Source organism: Dendrobates tinctorius, unplaced genomic scaffold, assembly GCF_039654945.1.
Source record: "Dendrobates tinctorius isolate UK_male_01 unplaced genomic scaffold, ASM3965494v1 ptg000192l, whole genome shotgun sequence".
NCBI classification, from domain to species: domain Eukaryota; kingdom Metazoa; phylum Chordata; class Amphibia; order Anura; family Dendrobatidae; genus Dendrobates; species Dendrobates tinctorius.
Window position 1 is genome coordinate 8336117 of NW_027361859.1, and position 20725 is coordinate 8356841.

Below are 20725 nucleotides of genomic sequence, written 5' to 3' on the forward strand. Positions count from 1 at the left end.
GCCTTCCTGTCCTTTCCTACCTAGTTAGCTTGGGCCCCGTCTTTGCTCAGTCTATCTTTCTGTCTGTGTTGTGTTCTTTCTTCTTGCTTCACCGTCATTATATGTGGGGGGCTGCCTTTTGCTTTGGGGTCTGCTCTGGGGCAGTTTAGATTTCCCTTTCTGTCTTTAGGCTATTTAATTCTCCGGCTGTGATTGAGGGGTCTAGGGCATCATAGGAACCCCCCACGGCTACTGCTAGTTGTGTTGATAGGTTCAGGGGTCTGCAATCCGATAGCTGCCAACCTCTCTGGTTTTCTGGCCTTAGCTAGCATTTCTGTTTTTGCCTCCTACGGTGACTCAATCATAACACCTTGGTAAAATAAAACAAACTGAATCTGAAGTAAATTGTGAAAAAAATGTTAAATGTTCATTTTTTTAAAAACATTCCAAAAAATCATGTGAAGCACATGAAGGGTTAATAAACTTCTTGAATGTGGTTTTGAGCATCTTGAGGGGTGCAGTTTTTAGAATGGTGTCACTTTTGGGTATTTTCTATCATATTGACCCCTCAAAGTGACTTCATATGTGATGTGGTCCCTAAAAAAAAGTAATGGTGTAAAAATGAGAAATCGCTGGTCAACTTATAACTTCCTAACAAAAAAATGATGTAAAGTAAACGTGGGAAATGTTATTTATTAACTATTTTGTGTGTCATATCTCTGTGATTTATGGGCATGAAAATTCAAAGTTGGAAAATTGCAAAATTTTCAAAATTTTCACAAATAAACACAAGTCATATCAATGAAATTTTACCACTAACATGAAGTACAATATGTCACGAGAAAACAATGTCAGAATCACCGGGATCCATGGAAGCGTTTCAGAGTTATTACCTCATAAAGGGACAGTGGTCAGAATTGTAAAAATTGGCCCGGTCATTAACATGCAAACCACCCTTGGGGGTAAAGGGGTTAAGAATGTAGTCATTAAGATTTATCTCTTTCACAAAATCATGGAATCTTCCTTACCTTTACATTTACCGATGACTCCGCTCCGTACACCTCGTACACACACGGCTCCGCTCCGTACACCTCGTACACACATGGCTCCGCTCCGTACACCTCGTACACACACGGCTCCGCTCCGTACACCTCGTACACACGCGGCTCCGCTCCGTACACCTCGTACACACACGGCTCCGCTCCGTACACCTCGTACACACACGGCTCCGCTCCGTACACCTCGTACACACGCGGCTCCGCTCCGTACACCTCGTACACACGCGGCTCCGCTCCGTACACCTCGTACACACACGGCTCCGCTCCGTACACCTCGTACACGCACGGCTCTGCTCCGTACACCTCGTACACCGTACACCTCGTACACACGCGGCTCCGCTCCGTACACCTCGTACACACACGGCTCCTCTCCGTACACCTCGTACACACACGGCTCCTCTCCGTACACCTCGTACACACGCGGCTCCGCTCCGTACACCTCGTACACACACGGCTCCGCTCCGTACACCTCGTACACACACGGCTCTGCTCCGTACACCCTGTAAACCCCTCCTGACCCCACACAGAAACTTCCCCTCATCCAGCACCATGACAACCAGCACAGCAGAGTCCTGCATACACTGAGGCCCCTGATCATGTGACCCCTGACTCCTCCCCTCCTGTGACCTCATCCCAGGTCCTGTGCGCACAGAGCAGCCATATATGTGGAGCGCGGCTCTGCGGGTGGAGGTAGGTGCTGGAGATTCCTCATTGTTGGGACTTGTCAGCCATGTTATTGACCCCTTCAGCCCCGGTATCTGTGTGGCCACCCTACAGGGGCCAGCTCTTCTTCCTGTCCCTGTGATGTAGCTGTCTGCCGTGTCCTCTGTACGGTATAATAGAAGCCTGTTGGGGACATATAATGTTAGGAGACAGACCTTATCTTACTCCTTGTTGCTGTGTCTGTATGTTGTTATGTGTTTTGCTTCATTAATCATTTATTTACTACAATGCTTGTGGCGCAGCCTTGTTACTCCCTTGGCTGCCATGACAGCCCATTTGGATGTGTTGTTGCCCAGTGGGTCGATGGGTGCGCCGCCCTCCTTCTGCCTAATGTCCGAACAGGTTAACCAACAGAGATCGGAGTTCTGATCACGGCTGTGACATTGGACTCCCATTAAGATTTATGGTGCTCAGTTTGACAATCTATTATTTCCAGTGATTGTAGCGGAGGAGACGCTGGTCCTGGGTGTTCACTGTGAATAATGTTTATTTTCTGTGCGTAAACCTATTCAGCATCGTGATGATGTAAGGATAAAATGGCCGTGAAAAGCTAGCAGCCCTAAGCCGTGCAAGGACACTTCGCTTAAAGGGAATCTGACACCATTGTTTTCCCATATAACCTACAGTCATGGCCCAGTGTGTTGGCACCCTTGAAATTGTTCCAGAAAATGAAGTATTTCTCCCAGAAAATTATTCCAGTTACACATATGTATAACAAAATGTGTATTTCCTTTGTGTGTATTGGAGCAACACAGAAAAAAAGGCCAATTGGACATAATTTTACACAAAACACCTAAAATGGGTCAGATAAAATTGTTGGCACCTTTCCAAAAACTTTTTTTTTTCATGCATGTGATGCTTGTTCAAACTCACTTGTGGCAAGTAACAGGTGTGGGCAGTAAGAAAACCACACCTGAAACCAGATAAAAAGGAAAAAAGTTGTCTGAATCTTTGCATTGTGTGTCTGTGCGTGCCACACTAAGCATGGAGAACAGAAAGAGGAGAGAACTGTGAAGACTTGAGAACCAATAATGTTGAACAATATCAATAATCTCAAAGCTACAAGTCCATCTCCAGAGATCTTGATGTTCCCTTGTCCATGGTGCGAAACATAATCAAGAAGTTTACAACCCATGTAGCTGTAGCTAATTTCCATTGAAATTGTGGATGACAGAGAAAAATTGATTAAAGGTTGCAACGGAGGATAATCTGGATGGTGGATAAGTAGCCCAAATCAAGTTCCAAAGAAATTCAAGCTGTCCTGCAGGCTCAGGGTGCATTAGTGTCTGAGCAAACTATCCGTCAACATTTGAATGAAATAAAACCCTGTGGCAGAAGACCCAGGAGCACCCTGACACAGTCATAAAAAAACTAGACGGAAGTATGTCAAAATACTTGTGAGTAAGCCAAAATCCTTCTGGTGAAGTGGGACCAAGATAGAGCTTTTTGGTAAAGCACATCATTCTACGGTTTACCGAAAGCAGAATGAGGTCTACAAAGAAAACACACTACTTACAGTTAAATAGTAAACTAAAATTGCTGTGCAGTGGAATCACTGGCTTTTCAATGGGGCACAGTGAAGTGAGCCTGCGTAGGTTTCTGATTCCAACTTCACAGGCACTAGACTTGGAGCACTGTGTGGATGATATAGAGACATCATCCACTTACATGCAGATAGAAGAGGAGGCATTTGAAGTGACTGGGTCGGTGCTGATCACAATCTGGAGACACTCATCGGACCAGACTGTACAAAACACTTTCTTTGAGGTATGCCGGGGCATGTCTGAGAATACAAGGGGGTTGCAGCGCCCCGTTCACATCCCATCGTAAAAGTGATTGGCATAGTTTATAAGCAAAAAAACTGTTGACATGTTCCCATTAAACCACTCGGCATAGAACTTTGTTTAAACCTTTCTTAGGCCACATGCCCACCTTCATTATTTGGTCAGTATTTTACCTCAGTATTTATAAGCCAAAACCATGAGTGGAACAATCAGAGGAAAAGTATCATAGAAACACGTCACCACTTCTGTATTTTTCACCTACTCCTGGATTGGCTTACAAATGCTGATGTAGAATATTGACCAAATACTGAAGGTGGGATGGTGGGGATGTGGCCTTAACCACAGTACAGTGATCTGAAATTACAACAGGGTCCTTTTAGGTTATGTACATGCAGTGACTGTCAAGTAAGTAGTGATAGGTTGTTCCCGACCCTTCCGGCAGAAAGAGCCAGCTAACTTCAGTGATCAATGGGAGCCCGCACCCCATTGAAGCCGCTTGCAGTGCCTAGCTCTCATTGGGTGTAAAATCAGCATGTTCAGATGCCAAGGAGAATGAAAGCCCACCCACCTGCCCCCGGAAATGGCTGTAGGTGGGCAGAGTTTGGACATCATCAGATTGCGGGAGAACACATTAAATAGAGATCCATTTGGAATCCAAGAGAACCTTCTCTTTTTGGTGAGATGAGCCAAATGATCTTGCTCTCCAAAAAAAGATGCTGACTAGCCATCACTATTGAGAGGCCAACTGGTAAAGCCTCCTTCACACATCGTGTCTCCGTTACGTGTGGTGACAGTTTCACACGTACCGGAGACACTGACACTAGAGTTGAGCGATACCGTCCGATACTTCAAAGTATCGGATCGGAATGGATCGGCCGATCTTTAAAAAAAAGTATCGGTATCGCCGATTCCGATACCGGAAGTCCCATTCAAGTCTATGGGACTTCCGGTATCGGAATAAGAAAAATCCTGTTTTTCCCTTGTACAGCCTCTCTGGGGTCTGTACGGGCCTTGGCTGTGCCGGCCTGCCAGGGGGTCTGTGCAGGCTCCGGTGGTCTGTGCCGGCCTGCCGGGGGGGCTGTGCCGGCCTGCCGGGGGGGCTGTGCAGGCTCCGGTGGGCTGTGCCGGCCTGCCAGGGGGCTGTGCCGGCCTGCCGGGGGGGCTGTGCAGGCTCCGGTGGGCTGTGCCGGCCTGCCAGGGGGCTGTGCCGGCCTGCCGGGGGGCTGTGCAGGCTCCGGGGGGATGTGCCGGCCTGCCGGGGGGCTGTGCAGGCTTCGGGGGTCTGTGCAGGCATCGTCCGATGGGACTACAAGTCCCATCGGGCGATGCCTGCTACCATGACAGTGATTGACACATTAGCCAATGATGGGACAGTAGTAGTCCCATCATCCGGCTAATGTGTTGAATGTAAAAAAAAAAAAATTACATGCTACATACATACAACATGCATACTACATACATGCTACATTCATACTACATACTACATACATGCTACATCCATACTACATATATACTACATGCAACATACATACTACATACATACTACATGCAACATACATACATATATACTACATGCATGCAACATGCATACTACATATATGCTACATACATACTACATACATACTACATATATGCTACATACATACTACATGCTACATACATACTACATATATACTACATGCATGCTACATACATACTACATGCTACATACATACTACATACATACTACATACATACTACATGCTACATACATACTACATATATACTACATGCATGCTACATACATACTACATACATACTACATGCATGCTACATACATGCTACATACATACTACATATATACTACATGCATGCTACATACATACTACATGCTACATACATACTACATATATACTACATGCATGCTACATACATACTACATGCTACATACATACTACATATATACTACATGCATGCTACATACATACTACATGCTACATACATGCTACATACATACTACATACATACTACATGCTACATACATACCACATATATACTACATACATACTACATACAATACATTCATACAATACATACATAGACATACAGTACATATAACATAGAGTAACATATTTACCAATACTTGTCACATTGTTCCCCGAAGCCATTGTCTTTTACGGAATAAATATTAACATAACAAACCACAAAAATACTCACCCACGATCCGAAGCAGTCCACGAGTGTGTCCCACGACGATCTTGGGTAGAGAACTGCAGCATCAGCTGTTGCTGCCGTTCTCTACGGGCTGCAGGAATCCAATGACGGAAGGTAGGTATCCTTCCGCACTGTATTCCTCCGCCACTTAAAAAAAAAAAAAAGTCCCTAGTCTCACTTTATGCCATTGCTGTGTGGGAAATTCCACAGTCCACACAGCCCCCCGGCAGGCCGGCACAGCCCCCCGGCAGGCCGGCAGAGACCCCCGGAAGGCCCGAAATGACGGCGCATCATGATGCGCGCACACACCGCGCATCATGATGACGTCAGGCTGTCAATCAACTTTGAACTTCCGATTCCGATGCCGACTTCCGATATTGAAAAAATATCGGAAGTCGGTATCGGAATTCCGATACAGCAAGTATCGGCCGATACCCGATACTTGCGGTATCGGAATGCTCAACACTGACACACATAGACCCGTTCAAATGAATGGATCTGTGCACGTCAGTTTGTTTCCACGGACTGTGTGTCCTTGGGCAAAGCACGCTGACATGTCCGTTTTTTACTTTCAGCACGGGCAGCAAAATGTCTCGCACACGGAGAATACACATTGGCACAGGGGAAGAAGCGCTACAGTAAGCGCTGTTCCCCGGCGGCGGGTGCTGAAGATGGCTTTCATCATTTTCTCCTGCTCTGCCGGTGATCAACGCGAGCAGGGAAGCATGATGAGCATTATATTAAAGTCAGAACGATGACAGCATGTGGGGTTTTTTGGGACTATTACTCCCATCAACCTACACCTGCTGCCGCTAAGAACAGTGTCAGCAGGAGTGGATGATGGGGGTATTCCTCACCCGCCGCCTGCACTAGAAGTAAATAAATGAAAGAAAATCTGACGTGGGTTTCCCCTATTTTTGCTAACAAGCCAGGTAAAACTCACAGCTGAGGCCTGCAACTCTCAGCTTCAGCAAGGTTGGTTATCAAAAATAGAGGGGTCCCCATGCTGTTTTTTTAAATTATTTAAATAATTTTTTAAAAAAACAGCGTGGGGTCCCCCTATTTTTGACAACCAGCCTTGCTAAAGCTCACACCTGGGGGCTGGTATTCTCAGGCTGGTAAAGGGGCCATTGATATAGGCCCCCCAGCCTAAAAATAGCAGTCCACAGCTGCCCAGAAAAGGCACATCTATTAGATGCGCCAATTCTGGCGCTTTGCCCGATTCTTCCCACTTACCTGTAGTGGTGGCAAGTGGGGTGATACTTGGGAGGAGTTGATGTCACCTTTGTATTGTCAGGTCACGACATCAAGCCCCGAGGTTAATAATGGAGAATCGTCAATAAGACGCCCCCATTACTAACCCGATAGTCACATTTTAAGAAAACACGGACACCCAGAATAAAGTCCTTTTAGTTGAAAAAAATGACAGACTCCTTTAACAATCTCAATGAATCCTTACTTATGACTTCGCCTAATTCCACTGAAGCCCTCGATCTCCTGTAATTACACTAAAATAAAAAAACAACAATATACCATATCTGTCGGTCGTTCTGTCCCAATCCGTAATCCATGTCTGAGGGAGAATTAGGTTTGAACCTGGATGGTGCCAAGATGCGACCATCCAGGCTGTGAACCACTGGTGAATGAGTTGCTGCGAGCACAGCATCATTGACCAGCAGTGATATCATCAAGGTTCCCAGCCAGGCTTAACTGCAGTGACCTCAGGACTATGGAAAAAAGTCAGTGTTGAGGTCACCACTGTTCAAGCTCAGTGTCTTCACAGCAGATCACCGTGAGAGGTTCACGGGACCGCATCAATGAATAGTAGGTAAAATTGTACACCAGTAACAAACATAATGCCATTGATTGCGGTAGCATGAATCTCGCATTAGAGGGCTCTTAATCACATCTCAATCTGTGGTGTCGCTCAAGCTGCCCCAACGTGAGGTTATATCTTTGAATGAATTTGTAGCACTGTCACTTTATATATACACAAGCAAGGAGGTGAAAAGAGGCAGGTGATGTCAACTCTTCTGATACCTGCTGGGACATATGGACAGTCAGAAAGTGTTGTAAACCTGTCCCATTCTAATGAACTCTAATCTCCAGCTCTACAATATTGGCTATAGCATTGACACTAGTATGTTGGTGATGTGAATATTGTTATATAAGGCTTGTGGCACGATTCTGCTACTCTTGGTGTTTCTTTGGGACGCTGTGAGTTACAGCTCAGCTGCCCTAGCATGGGCATGTTGGGCTGTCAGTATTGTGTTTGTGTATCCTCCAGGTGTTTTACTTTCCAGATAATTGCCAGGCTACATAACTGGCTGGCAATGTCGGATCATTGCCAATTATAGCTTCAGCTCAGTAGTGTGCTCTGTATTTTGATATACTGATCTTTTGCTACCAGACCTTGGATTTGCTTTCTGACTACCCATTTGTATAACCCCTTTTGCCTTTGACGTATTTTGACGTTAGTTACCAAACCCCGGACTTTGTCCCTGACTATCTGTTTATCTGTTTTTGACTTACCCTTTCTCACCTGGATTTTGACCTTGGACCTCTTGATCACTGTGCCTCACATCTAGTGTGTGAATTGTGACTAGCATCATAGCGTGACAATACTTATTCATAGGATTCTTTATGATGTTACATTGGCCATTGTCTTCCTATTCAGGTTTTTACAATATAGGATCCTGTCAGTGGAGATCTTCTATATAAGGGAATTTTCCTGATTGACCCATCCAAGGATGGATAGGGACCGGGACAAAATGGCGGAGAGGATATTACACCTCACTCTAGAGCTCCTTTTCCGGCTTACTGGAGAGGTGAGAGATTCTGATGACTTCACATTACATCATTCTTATCTATGGGCATAACAGATGGACAGAACTGGAGAGGTGAGGACCCTGGAAATGTCTGTAGTGAGATTTATTAATGTGTCTCTCCATAACCAGGATTACACAGTAATGAAGACCTCTAGTGAGCGCTGTCAGGACCCTGTGTCTAAGGAATGGGGAAGACCCCTGAGCCCAATCACTGTGCCTCCACCTCACCCCCTGATACATGAGGACGTCAATGCCCAGAAGATCCTAGAACTCATCTATAAGATGATTGAGCTGCTGACTGGAGAGGTGACACTGCTAGGAATGCTGGGACATTATACAGTAATCGTATGAAGAGATTGGGAGGATGACCCTATCATTGTATGTGTTAGGTTTCTGTAAGATGTCAGGATGTCGCTGTCTATTTCTCCATGGAGGAGTGGGAGTATTTAGAAGGACATAAAGATCTGTACAAGGACGTCATGATGGAGGTTCCCCAGCCCCTCACATCACCAGGTAATAGACAGGACTAAATACACACGGTCTATAATTATCTGTATGTAAAGAATGAATTCAGGCCCTGTATGTGTTTCCTCCAGTTCTATCCAGTAAGATGACAACACCAGAGAGATGTCCCCGTCCTCTTCTTTCACTGGACTGTAAACAAGAAGATCCTATTGTTCTTCAGGATCATCAGGTAGATGGAGAGAAGGTGTCATGAGACCTCTTCTATGATGTGTAGACGGCTGTGAAGGTCTTGTGCTCAGTCTTGTTTTATCCACCAGTATTATATGTTTCATACTTGTGTAATGAGAACGGTGGAGATGGCAGGATTAGAGCTGATCATAGATGTGACTTCTCCATCTGTCTGTGACTTTTACAATGTTTGTTTCAGGATGAAGATCTGACCCACATTAATACTATAGAGACATATGTGAGAGGTGATGAGCCGTGTAAAGAGGAGATTTCTACAGATTACCGCCCAGGTGATTAGTAACCAGTAAATGCAGATAAGCCACAGATTTTTCTTATGCGCATATACTTGTGTGCTATGTCTTGACTAATTCTTAACCAGTAAATAAAAAGATAACACAAAATTATTTGGACAGGAGGGTAGGGGCTTTTCAGCTCTTTACATGAAGAGGAGAATACCACCAGAATGAATGGTTTTTATACCTGAGTTTTCCCTTTCTCCCTCCTCTCACACCAATCAGGATTTTCTTCCCCACCCCCATCGGTCAGTATGTAGACATAAATTCTTTGCACCCATATGTCCTGTCTGATCTGACTCTTTGTCATTTCGTCTTCTACAGGGTCTCCCGCTTAGGTCACTCAGCCCTGAGCTAACTGAGGCATCACTGCTTCTACCTCTTCCATCAGGCCACCTTCTCTTATCTCTCTGCTGGCCATTTCTCCCATGGTCTATATTGCCTGGAGAGCAGTCCTTCCCTCTGCCCCTATGTCCTCTATCAGCCACAGCTTGATGACTTCCAGTCTTAAGCGAACCTCTTCGCCTTTCTATACCGTGAGTTGAAGGTGGCGGCCATCTTCTTCCCATTTCCTGCAGCTCTCTGTTGATTTGCTCCCTCTCAAGTCTTAGGTGCTCTACTTCCTTTAGGTACGCCACGCGATACTCCAGGAGCATCTGGATGTTCCTACGGCTCTCCATGGATCCCACAATGAGGAATGGAACCATGCCATCTTCACCCACGTCCTGGGCTTCGTCATCAGCCGGAATCCTCACTCACATCACACCGGACTTATTCACTATCTCCTGCATCACTTTCCGAAGTCTTCTAATGACTTTCCTCACCAGACCTCTGGCACTTGAATGATGTCTTCTGCAATGCCCCGCTGACTTTGAACTTTCCTCAACAGGATCATCTGCTTCATGCAGAGACATTTTAGATGCATATCCCTCAGGACAGCCACCCGCTTCACTGTGACTTCCCTAGTTGACAGTATGACCAACTGTATCGTCTCTGGTGCCCAGTTCAGACTACATGCTTCTATTGCCTTTCTAAAGGCCTCATACACATCCTTACTGGCACATGCTTCTCGCATGTCTTCGGGTACCTCTATTATGCACTTGAAAACTGAAGTCTCACCTTCTTGAACATACTGTTTGACTTCCTCGTCCTGAGCGTCAGCGTAGTTTTCCAAGACATAAGCATCCCTTGTATGGCCATCGGCGTGGCACTTCCCCTGCTGGATTTCTTCCTCGGTGGAGGCCCCTTCTTTGGCCAGCCTCTCCAGCTCACTCTCCTTCATTGCGATCAGATTGGGAAAGCGCAACAGTTCGAATTCCCGGTCATCCGTGGATCTCTGGAGCTGGGCATTAGTCTCCTTCTCTATCTTGAGCTCTCTGAGAACTTTATCTCGCTCCTCTGCCAGGCAGCGACGCTCATCCTCTCTCTGGAGAAGCTCCTGCTGATGCTTCTCTTGGGCCTCCATATCTTTCACTATGGCCTTGTTCATAGTTTGACACTCTGACAGGTGACCTCTGAGCTCACAGACTTCCTTCTCTAGCTCATCCACTCTGTGTTCAGCTGCTTGTCTTAGGACCCTTTCTCGTTCAATATGCTCTTTTACAGTCTCTTTAAACAGCTCTATCTCATGGTCCTGCTCTCTTTTGGCCAGCACGTGTCGCACCATCAGTTCTTTAATCAGATTTGCAGATAGGCTCTCTTGCCCACCCATACTCTGCCTCTTCAGAGCTCCACCTGTTCCTGCATCCGCCTCTATGGTCTCTGCAGGTGTACTACAGGTCTGTTTTAATTCCAGCCCATCACCCAATCCCTCTGTGCTGGGGTTTGTCAGAGATTAAGTGACCTCCTTACTACACACTCTTTCCCTTGCGTTCGAGTCACAGTGTGAATTGGAGTCACCCCCACTCACTCTGTCATACTGTAACAGCAAGTCCCCACTCAAACAAGTGTCGGACCCCTTTTCTGGAGGTACCCCGTTTCCCACGGTCACACGTTTGGTCACACCAGCTAAGTCACTGAGTTGGTCAGACCCACACTTTCTCCCGGTCAGCCAGAACTCTGGACTATCGACCTTAGGTGGTGCCACCTCCTCCTTTGAGCCACCCCACACTTCATCAACTTCCCAAGCATCTTCAAACAACACAAAGTCCTGGTCCCTCTCAAAGCAGTACAATAAGTTCGGTGTTATACCGCCATCTTGGCACTCAACAATTTTGGACATATCCATGATCACTTTGTCCACTGTATAGTCCACAGTGACCCCATGGATGCAATGAAGCTTGACCTTTTATGGAGAGTGGACACAGGGAGGTCTGTCCACTCTCTGACTCCCACACACTCACTGCCCAATGCTAAACACACCTCCATTACATTACTTGTAACCACACCCACAGGTGAGGTATGGATCATGGGCTGGTCACATGGTCATGACCTCACTGCAGGTCCTGAAACTCACAACCACACACACAGGGAAAAAGGGGTACAGTTAGCACCCTTACCCAGAGGTGAGGTAATAAGGGTAGCCAGACCCTCCCATCTCTCATAGGTACCCGCAACCCGGACCCAGGTGCACTATACAACATATTAGTGCTCGTGTGCACTAAAGACAAAATACTCTGGGTTGCATCCCAGGGAGCATCCTTCCCTGTGACATATACCTCCTATTAACCACGCGACCACCAGTCACACCACATATTCCCCCCCTCTGTTCAAACCTGTGGAGTTGAACACTTGTCCTAAACCGAGGGCCTCGAGACAGGGCACCAATATCACCTTGCCCTACCCGTCAAGAGGGCCTTCCCAATAGGTTTCGAGCGCCAGCTCCTGAGACATAGTCTGTCACTGTCACCATATCCCTGTCTGTGAACAATGTGCTATCAGACTTTGTCGCCTCATGTTTCACTGTCAGAAATCTATTTTGACTTTTTTCTCGGTCAGATAGAAACTGAGAGGAGTTCCCACCAGAGTCACTTGACTCTTTGAGTCCAGCCGTCCAGAGACTCCTTCACGGTATAACATCACGGTGCGGCCTGTCGTCGTACGGAAAGTCTATGCCGAACTCTGAATAAGTCAGACACAAACACCGCTGTTCCCCAGACATGTCCACTGAGGTAACCGGTGCTGCCCCTTTTGAAAGCCCCGTCGCTTTTTGGGCCACTATCCCCTTTTGGGACTCCGCCTCCCTCTGGGACTCCACCCCTTTTTGGGCCACCACCTCAGATTGGGTCACCGTCCCATTTCGGGACTCCAGCCCTTTTTTAGGTGCACGCCGTGGATTCCCCATGTCCCTCTACAGGCCCCTCAGTTCGCACGGACCCTTATTTCTCTTTGGGGCTGGTACTGGCCCTTTAAGAGGTTGCCCGCTCTGGACCTCTGATGTCCTTATGGCACCTCACCAGCTCCTGATGTAGCCACTAACCGCCAGCACCTCCGGCTGCCACTCACAAGCCGCTGCTGCTGCCACTGCAGCTCCTGCTGCTGCAGAACCTCTTGCTGCAACTTGCAACTGCAGCTCCCGCTGCTGCAAGTCCCTGCACGGCTCCGCACCGCAGACTTCGTGGACCCACCCGATCCACAGCAAGCTTCGCAACCCCGCTGAGTTACAGACAGATCCTTGTCACCTTTGTGGCCTAGCCGACCCACAGCAAGCTGACTTGGAGAAAAAAAAAAAGTTCTTTGTGACCCCACCGTGCCACAGCAATCACTTCCACGCGTGCTTAGTGGACAGTTGCCCCTAGCAACCAAGTTTGTAGACCTCGTCCGTTGCCCCTAGCAACAAGGCTACAAAACTGCACCTAGCAGTCTCCACCAATTGTGACGTAGCAATCACTAACGGGTTGGGGTGTACTCGCTTGGCAGCGATATAACATGCACACAGGTCTATGTGGTTTATTTTATGCATAAACCATGAAAGCGTGAACAAAGGCAAGCAGTCTTACATCAGACAGATGAATCCTCAATGTTCATTTCAGAGCTTCGCTCTCAGACATGTGGGCCACGGGCTGTGCCATGTCCAGCACGCACGCTCTATAGCCTAAACACAGTTCTTTCTGACCCCGGTCAGCACAACACGGATTCCTGTCCGTTACCTGTTGGTGTCAGCCACACAGGTTCCCGCATGCTTCTTATCCTCAGAGGTATCCCACAAATATTTCTCACTGACCCCGGTCAGTTTCACTCACGGTTTCAGTCCGTCCACTTTAGGGGGTATCTCACATACCGCTCTGTAGTGTCCCGCTTGGACACAGGGAGGTCTGTCCACTCTCACAGACTCCCACACACTTGTAACCACACCCACAGGTGAGGTATGGATCATGGACTGGTCACATGAACATGACCTCACTGCAGGTCCTGAAACTCACAACCCCACACACAGGGGAAAAAGGGGTACAGTTAGCACCCTCACCCAGAGGTGAGGTAATATGGTAGCCAGACCCTCCCATCTCTCATAGGTACCCGCAACCCGGACCCAGGTGCACTAAACTACATATTAGTGCTCATGTGCACTAAAGACAAAATACTCCGGGTTGCATCGCCGGGAGCATCCCTTTGACATATACCTCCCATTAACCACGCGACCACCAGTCACACCACAATACATTAAACCCTTACTATTGCTGCCTTACTTTGCAGCTCCTAGGTGAATTCCACTTGCTTATATATATATTTTTCTCTGGTTGGACCTAATTGTCCTAGCTAACGATTTATTGCATTTATCTACTTAATTACATTCTTTTACAGCCTCCAATGACTACCGGTCAAGTTGCAATACCTGCCAGCATTCGTGGACCATCTATTGCTTTTATTAACCATTATTTCATTTTCCAGCATTTGTTCCAGCTCGTATTCTTACTACCGGGCTAATTGCAATAATTGTCACAGATGCTAGACTTTATTTACGTTTCTTGCTTACCCTTTGTTGAGTACTATAAGTATTTTTTTTTCTTCCTATCCTTGGTTTTTTCAGCGTGAGTCCTTTATAATCTTTTCCATTTTTCTTGATTTACCTTGTGGTTGATATCTGGATTCGCAGCAGTTATTAACCCACACATACCAACGCCACTTTATTCTATAGCTTTTATTATTAGACTCATGTAAAATGACTGTGAAAAAAAATGGAAACAATATTTTCAAAATATCTTGATTTATTCAGTATGGAATACGAGCGCCATTTGCAGAAATCCCATCACTTACATTCTCAGTTGCTATCACTGAGTTTATTAATGGTCATCTGAGTAATGTTCTGCTGCGCTGAACGCACTTGGGCAAATCAACAAGATCTGCTGCTGGCAGCTCCCTTTCCCGCTGCCAACCAATGACATCCCAGATGTGGTCGATGGGAGACAACTCTGGAGACACTACAGGCCATGGTGGCACATTTAGGCCACACAGACTGCTCACAGTAGCACGAACAACATGGGCTTGACATAGTCGTGTTGAAAAACAGCCGTTTTTAGATATCTTTTAATAATTTTCTAGTAATATAATTTAAAAATAATTAAATCTGTTCTGTTCTTGGCAGGTAACTGTACCAAGAGCTCAGAGGGACATCAGATATCCCTAAATTGTAAATCACATGATTGTGGTAGCACACAAGATGCATATGAAGAGCCTGCGATTTTTCCAGATATACTTCCATGCCTTGGCAGCCAAGATCTATCGTCTGATCCTTTTGAACACATCCAATCTTCTGATTCATCACAAACTGTTAAGAAAAATAAATATCACAAAAAAAGTGTCAGAAAACCAACAGGTCACACTGGGAAAAATACATTTTTATGTTCAAAATGTGGAAAATGTTTTCACCAGATATCAAATCTTATGATTCATATGAAATCTCACACAGGGGAAAAGCCATTTTATTGTGAAGAATGTGGAAAATATTTTAACCAGAAATCAGATCTCTTTAGGCATCAGAGAATTCACACAGGGGAGAAGCCATATTCATGTTCAGAATGTACGAAATGTTTTAACCAGAAATCATGTCTTCTTAGACATCAAAGAATTCACTCTTCTGTAAAGCCATATTCATGTTCAGAATGTGGAAAATGTTTTAACAGAAAATCAAATCTTATTACACATCACAATACTCACACAAGAACAAAGCCACATTCATGTTCAGAATGTGGAAAATGTTATGCTGATAAATCAAATCTTGTTAGACATCTGAGAACTCACAGAGAAGAAAATGTGTTCTCGTGCTCAGAATGTGGAAAATGTTTTAACAGGAAATCAAATCTTATTACACATCACAATACTCACACAAGATTAAAGTCCTTTACATGTACAGAATGTGGGAAATGTTATACTGATAAATCAAATCTTGTTAAACATCTGAGAAAACATACAGAAGAAAGTATGTTGTCATGCTTAGAATGTGGGAAAAGTTTTTACCAGAAAGCAGCTCTTATTAAACATAGGAAAAGTCACACAGGGCAGAAGCCTTTTCCTTGTGAAGAATGTGGGAAATACTTTAGCGACAAATCAGTTCTTTTTAGACATCAGAGAATTCACACAGGGGAGAAGCCGTATTCGTGTTCAGAATGTGGAAAATGTTTTAATCAGAAATCAAATCTTGCTAAACATCAACATACTCACACAAGAGCCAAGCTATAAATATGATTAAAATGTGAAATGTTAAAACAAATCTTGTTAGACATCAGAGTAAAGCCATTTTAATGTTTAGAAAGTGGGAAACTTTATAGCGATACTTGGAAAATTTTACCTCTAAAATTTTTCATGTCCTGGGTTACGTAGGCAGCACACAAAAGGTTTAAGATACTTCATCTACCCAAATAGAAGAGACATATTTATTAGCAGAAAACAACCTAATTACAACTACCTTTTACGTATCCATAAATACCCTACAAGGACAAAAGAAAGGTGTAAAATATGCCGCTGTGAAAAAAATGTATTTGGATGGGTTAATACGAACTCCAGGAAATGAAAATTTCAGGTAAATTTTGCATTTCCTGATCGTCCTTTGGCAAGTATATAGAAAGGACTTGGAAAGCAATATGGATTTAGAAATTGACGTTTAGCAGTTCATACTAGCAGTATTTTGGTAAATACTGAATCCTCTGAAGATGCGTTTTTGAGCCTGCCATGTTTCACGAAGGTAAATGAAGAAGACCATGTGGTTGTTGAACAAAATTTGTTAAATGGGAACACAACATTTTTTTAGCCCAAAATGTAGCCATAGATTTTGTTGAATGTGCACGAACATTCATGGGGGAGTCTAGGCCTTCTAGCAAACAGTTTTCTATTATTTGTTTCAGCCATCGAGAGAGAAAGAGAGAGCTGCTTTACTGGCTTTGCTACCTTTGTTTGACTTTTGAAACAGCAGAAAAATCACTTCTGAAAATTTTCAAAAAAGACACTTTTATTCAGATATTTGCGAAAGGATCTTTTAACGTCCAGTAGGTGTAAATTGCTTTCAGGATTAGAAAGTTGGTCTGAAGGAATAACTGGCAAGCAAATTTCCTGGTTTAGTTTGAACATAGAGGATACCTTTGGTAGGAAGCCAGGCATTGTCCACAGTTCCACACAGGCAAGAAATTTAGGTAGGCTTCTTTGCAGGAGATTGCTGAAGTGACCGTTAACTAGAAAAAGGTTTTGTATGAAAAGAGCTTAAAATCTGCATCCTGAAGTGGCTCAAATGGTAAGCAAGAAATATATTTCAAGACTTTGGACCAATCAAAGGAAGTGGCTGGAGTATAATTTGCAGGTCTCGGCTTCTTTACTGCTCTGAAGAATATGGACACAACGAGATTTGTTTTAGACGAGCGTTGCTGGCCGTTGGGTGAATTCTCAAGATTTAGGAGTTTTTGGTGTCCAACCTGAAGAAATTGTAAAATGGTGGGGACGTCTTCTGGACACATTGTTATTATGGCACCAGGGTAGTCATGTGTGAATGAGTTGTAATTGGGTTAATTGTTTACGGCTAATGAAATAGATCCCTTCTATCCAGACAGATGAAGCACTGTATGTTAACCCTTTTGTGTGCTGTTGAAGGACAATCAGGAAATCCTATTATCTAATCACTACCAAACATAGTCAGTTCTCATCTTGTGGAGACAGCCCTTTTTACAAACCTGCCATATGTCATTTTATGTGATAATTACTCTGGAATGTTTCTACATATGTCAACTGTGAAATTATATTTCATGGCAAATTGTACTTTGTTAGTGTTACATTTAGGTGAATATGATTTGTGTGCATGTAAAAAAAAAAAAAAGAATTTGACATTTGAAAAAATCAAACTTTCAATATCTGTGGACCTCCACAGGTCGTCGTATAACACAAAATAGTTAATAAATACCATATACCTTACAACTACTTTTATGTCTGCATTACCTTTCAAGTGTGTCCTTTTTCTTTTTTTCATGAAGTCAGAAAATGCTATAATTTAGCAGCAACTTTTTTCATAGTTTTCAAGAAAATTGAAAAATGATTTTTTTAGGGACCAATCCACTTTTGAATCTCCGTATGTGCTGCCTGTTAATAAACGCACCTCCTCAAAGTATTGCGTTTTGGAAATTTGTTAGCCATTCAGTCTGCCAGTCTGGCCTATAGATTGTGAAAGCAGTCAAATATTATACAGTGCATTGTTCTGTACAATGTACACAGCCAGCTTTTTGTACCATGTTTTCCATGCGGCACTGTATGGCTATAGGACCCGATCTGAAGGATAACACCCTGTGAATTTAATATCCAGGATATATTCTAGTTTTTGGGTCATTTTGGTACGTTGCCAATGGTAAATAAACCCTAACTAAATTTAGCCATTAAATTAATATACTTGTGTGCTTGTTAAAATCACAACGTTTGTATCGGTCGCAATAGGTTTCTATTAGTCCTAAGGTAGTAGCCTGGAGATCCCTTTAAGCTCACCTTTATTGGTTCATTGATGGAATAATGTTGCTTTTTATTGAGTAAATGGTCCTTCAACTGAGATTTCAAATTCACAGCTATCTTGTTATTAGTAGCTAATTCAATTAGATCCAGTCAATAATATGGTATCTACTGATATTCCAGTTCTTATTATTGGGTTCTTGCTGTCCTAACCTCCTTTTATGAGTCTTATTATATTCTCATCTCAAGATTAAATATCCCCTATTGGAGTTTCCTAATCTAATTATTCCCCTCTGTCTCAATGAACTAACATGGCACCATTACTTGTATATTCCCCCCAAAACCTTTTTAAGTTCTCCCGCATAGTATGGTGATCCAGTCAGTCCGGTTCAATGGGCGTAGTTTTTGGCCTCTCCATCCCAACCTCCCGACTGCTTCTCGCCATCCTCCTTCTTTAATGGACGTGGATTTCACCTTGTATCATCTGCTTTGCCAGGCGAAATCTTGCTCTTGTGCACAGAAATCACTGCTCACGCCTGCACACTATTCGTTGCCCTGATGCGGGCAGGGCCAAAAACATAAGTGCGCGTACGCCTTCAGTAGATCAAAGCATAGTGTGCAGGTGTGAGCTGTGATATCAGTTAATGAAGGTAGACCGCGAACGGCAGCCATGGGGGAGGGATGGAGAGACCCGAAACCACGCCCATCAGAGCGGACCGACCGGATTACCATACAGCATGAGAGAACGTAAAATGGTTTTTTTTTGGGGGGGGGTATACAGAGGGAGCCAGGTGGTTATGTAAGCATTTGTGGAATGCAGCACTGGCGCTGATTAAGGTGATCTTTTTAGTTATATGACAAAACTGTTTCCCTTCAGTAGCCTGCTTCAGCTTGCATGTGTGATCAATGCGCACTGAGCGATCTGTGATACATTGCATTCCGAATTATTATGCAAATGCTATTTTTCTCTTGATTTTCCTAAATGGTCAGTATAATGTTCAAATCATCAACTGTTAATGTATTAATAAAATTTTATTAGACAAACTTCCCAATTGCAATATGTTTTTCTAAAGTAAAAAATACTCAAAAACCTTGCAGGCTTAAGAGGTCACGTTTATTGAAATCAAAACTATCTTAATAGGCCACATTACACGTTAACAAGACCCTTCTTTGATAACGGCTTCACAGTTCTTGCATCCATTGAACTTATGAGTTTTTCAAGACTTTTCTTTGTCAGAATAGGAATGGCATGTTTCTTTTTGTACCATAAAGGAAAGTGGTGAGTCAGATACTATATATTTTCCAGAGGTCATTTTCACACCTTCAAGGACCCTCACACAAAGCAACTGAGGAAGGAAAGGACTAATATAGAAAGTTTTTTTTTGTCCTGTTGAAGAGGTACTGCGCAACCTTGAAACGCGTTGACCCTGGAAACCTGTTTTATGAATACATTTTTATCTGTTGGAAACCATTGTGGATTCATTAGCAGCAGCACAGAAGAGACATCTACTTCCCAATCGTTTCATATTATAGAAAGATAACGCACAAATACCCAACTGGTTCCTGTACAGAATAGAAAAATTGCTAGCCGCACAATGAAAAACACCTTGGTCCTGGCTCCCTAAAAGGCCATCGATGGGTTTCTTGTACTTTCTGAGGAACCAGAGGGGAGGCAGCAAACAAATCCTGCAAAGGAAAAGGAGAGTGTGCATGGAGACACCAGGACCCAGGGTAAGAAACTAAACACGTTCACACAGGATGGACAGAGGAAAATACAGAGAACCAAAAAAATAAATGGACTAAGTGAAAACCTCCCAGATCCCAAACATGGAAGAAAAGAAAAGTTGCTGGGGAGGAAAACTCACAAACCGACTGCAGGAAAGCAACTGAGATTACTAAGGCAAGATAATCTCTGACTAAGGAGCTGGAACCTCAAACACCTGTCAATCTTGAAGTATAGCCAGAAAAGATGGCAGGTGCATGATGAGTATAAATAGCCCATTCCACCCAAGATGAGATAGGACAGAACAATATGTGAAAGACATCTGAATAGAAGCAAAAAGAGGAAAGAAAGTCAAAGACTGGAAAATATCAGAAGTTGGATAGAGACCACGCAGGCAGTGGCTTATCAGAGAGGGAAACGGAACATGCAGCAAGATGTCACTGGATTGAGTCCTGAAACTGAGCCATGACAGTACTTCTACAAGTTGCCACCGCCTCCATCCTCTGATGTTGCTGATGGAACCATGAAGTAACTGAACCATTTGTAAGGATAATATATTCAGATATGTGTATAGAAAAAACATTTTAAAAAGATCTCG

At 44.1% G+C, this 20725-nt stretch overlaps 1 protein-coding gene across 2 annotated transcripts; it reads left to right on the forward strand.

Moving 5' to 3' along the window:
• The first annotated feature begins 1500 nt into the window (after positions 1-1500).
• On the forward strand, positions 1501-19448 carry LOC141055811 (uncharacterized). 2 transcript variants are annotated; one of them, XM_073552524.1, is made up of 7 exons: positions 1501-1727; positions 8415-8565; positions 8695-8871; positions 8955-9078; positions 9162-9259; positions 9458-9548; positions 15073-19448. In XM_073552524.1, exons 2-7 carry the CDS (start codon positions 8488-8490, stop codon positions 16164-16166), a joined length of 1662 nt encoding a protein of 553 aa, XP_073408625.1. In that variant the 5' UTR covers positions 1501-1727; positions 8415-8487; the 3' UTR covers positions 16167-19448. The 2 variants fall into 2 exon arrangements, with proteins under 2 accessions (XP_073408625.1, XP_073408626.1); XM_073552525.1 differs by lacking the exon at positions 1501-1727 and adding an exon at positions 1810-1865.
• The last annotated feature ends 1277 nt before the right edge of the window (positions 19449-20725 follow it).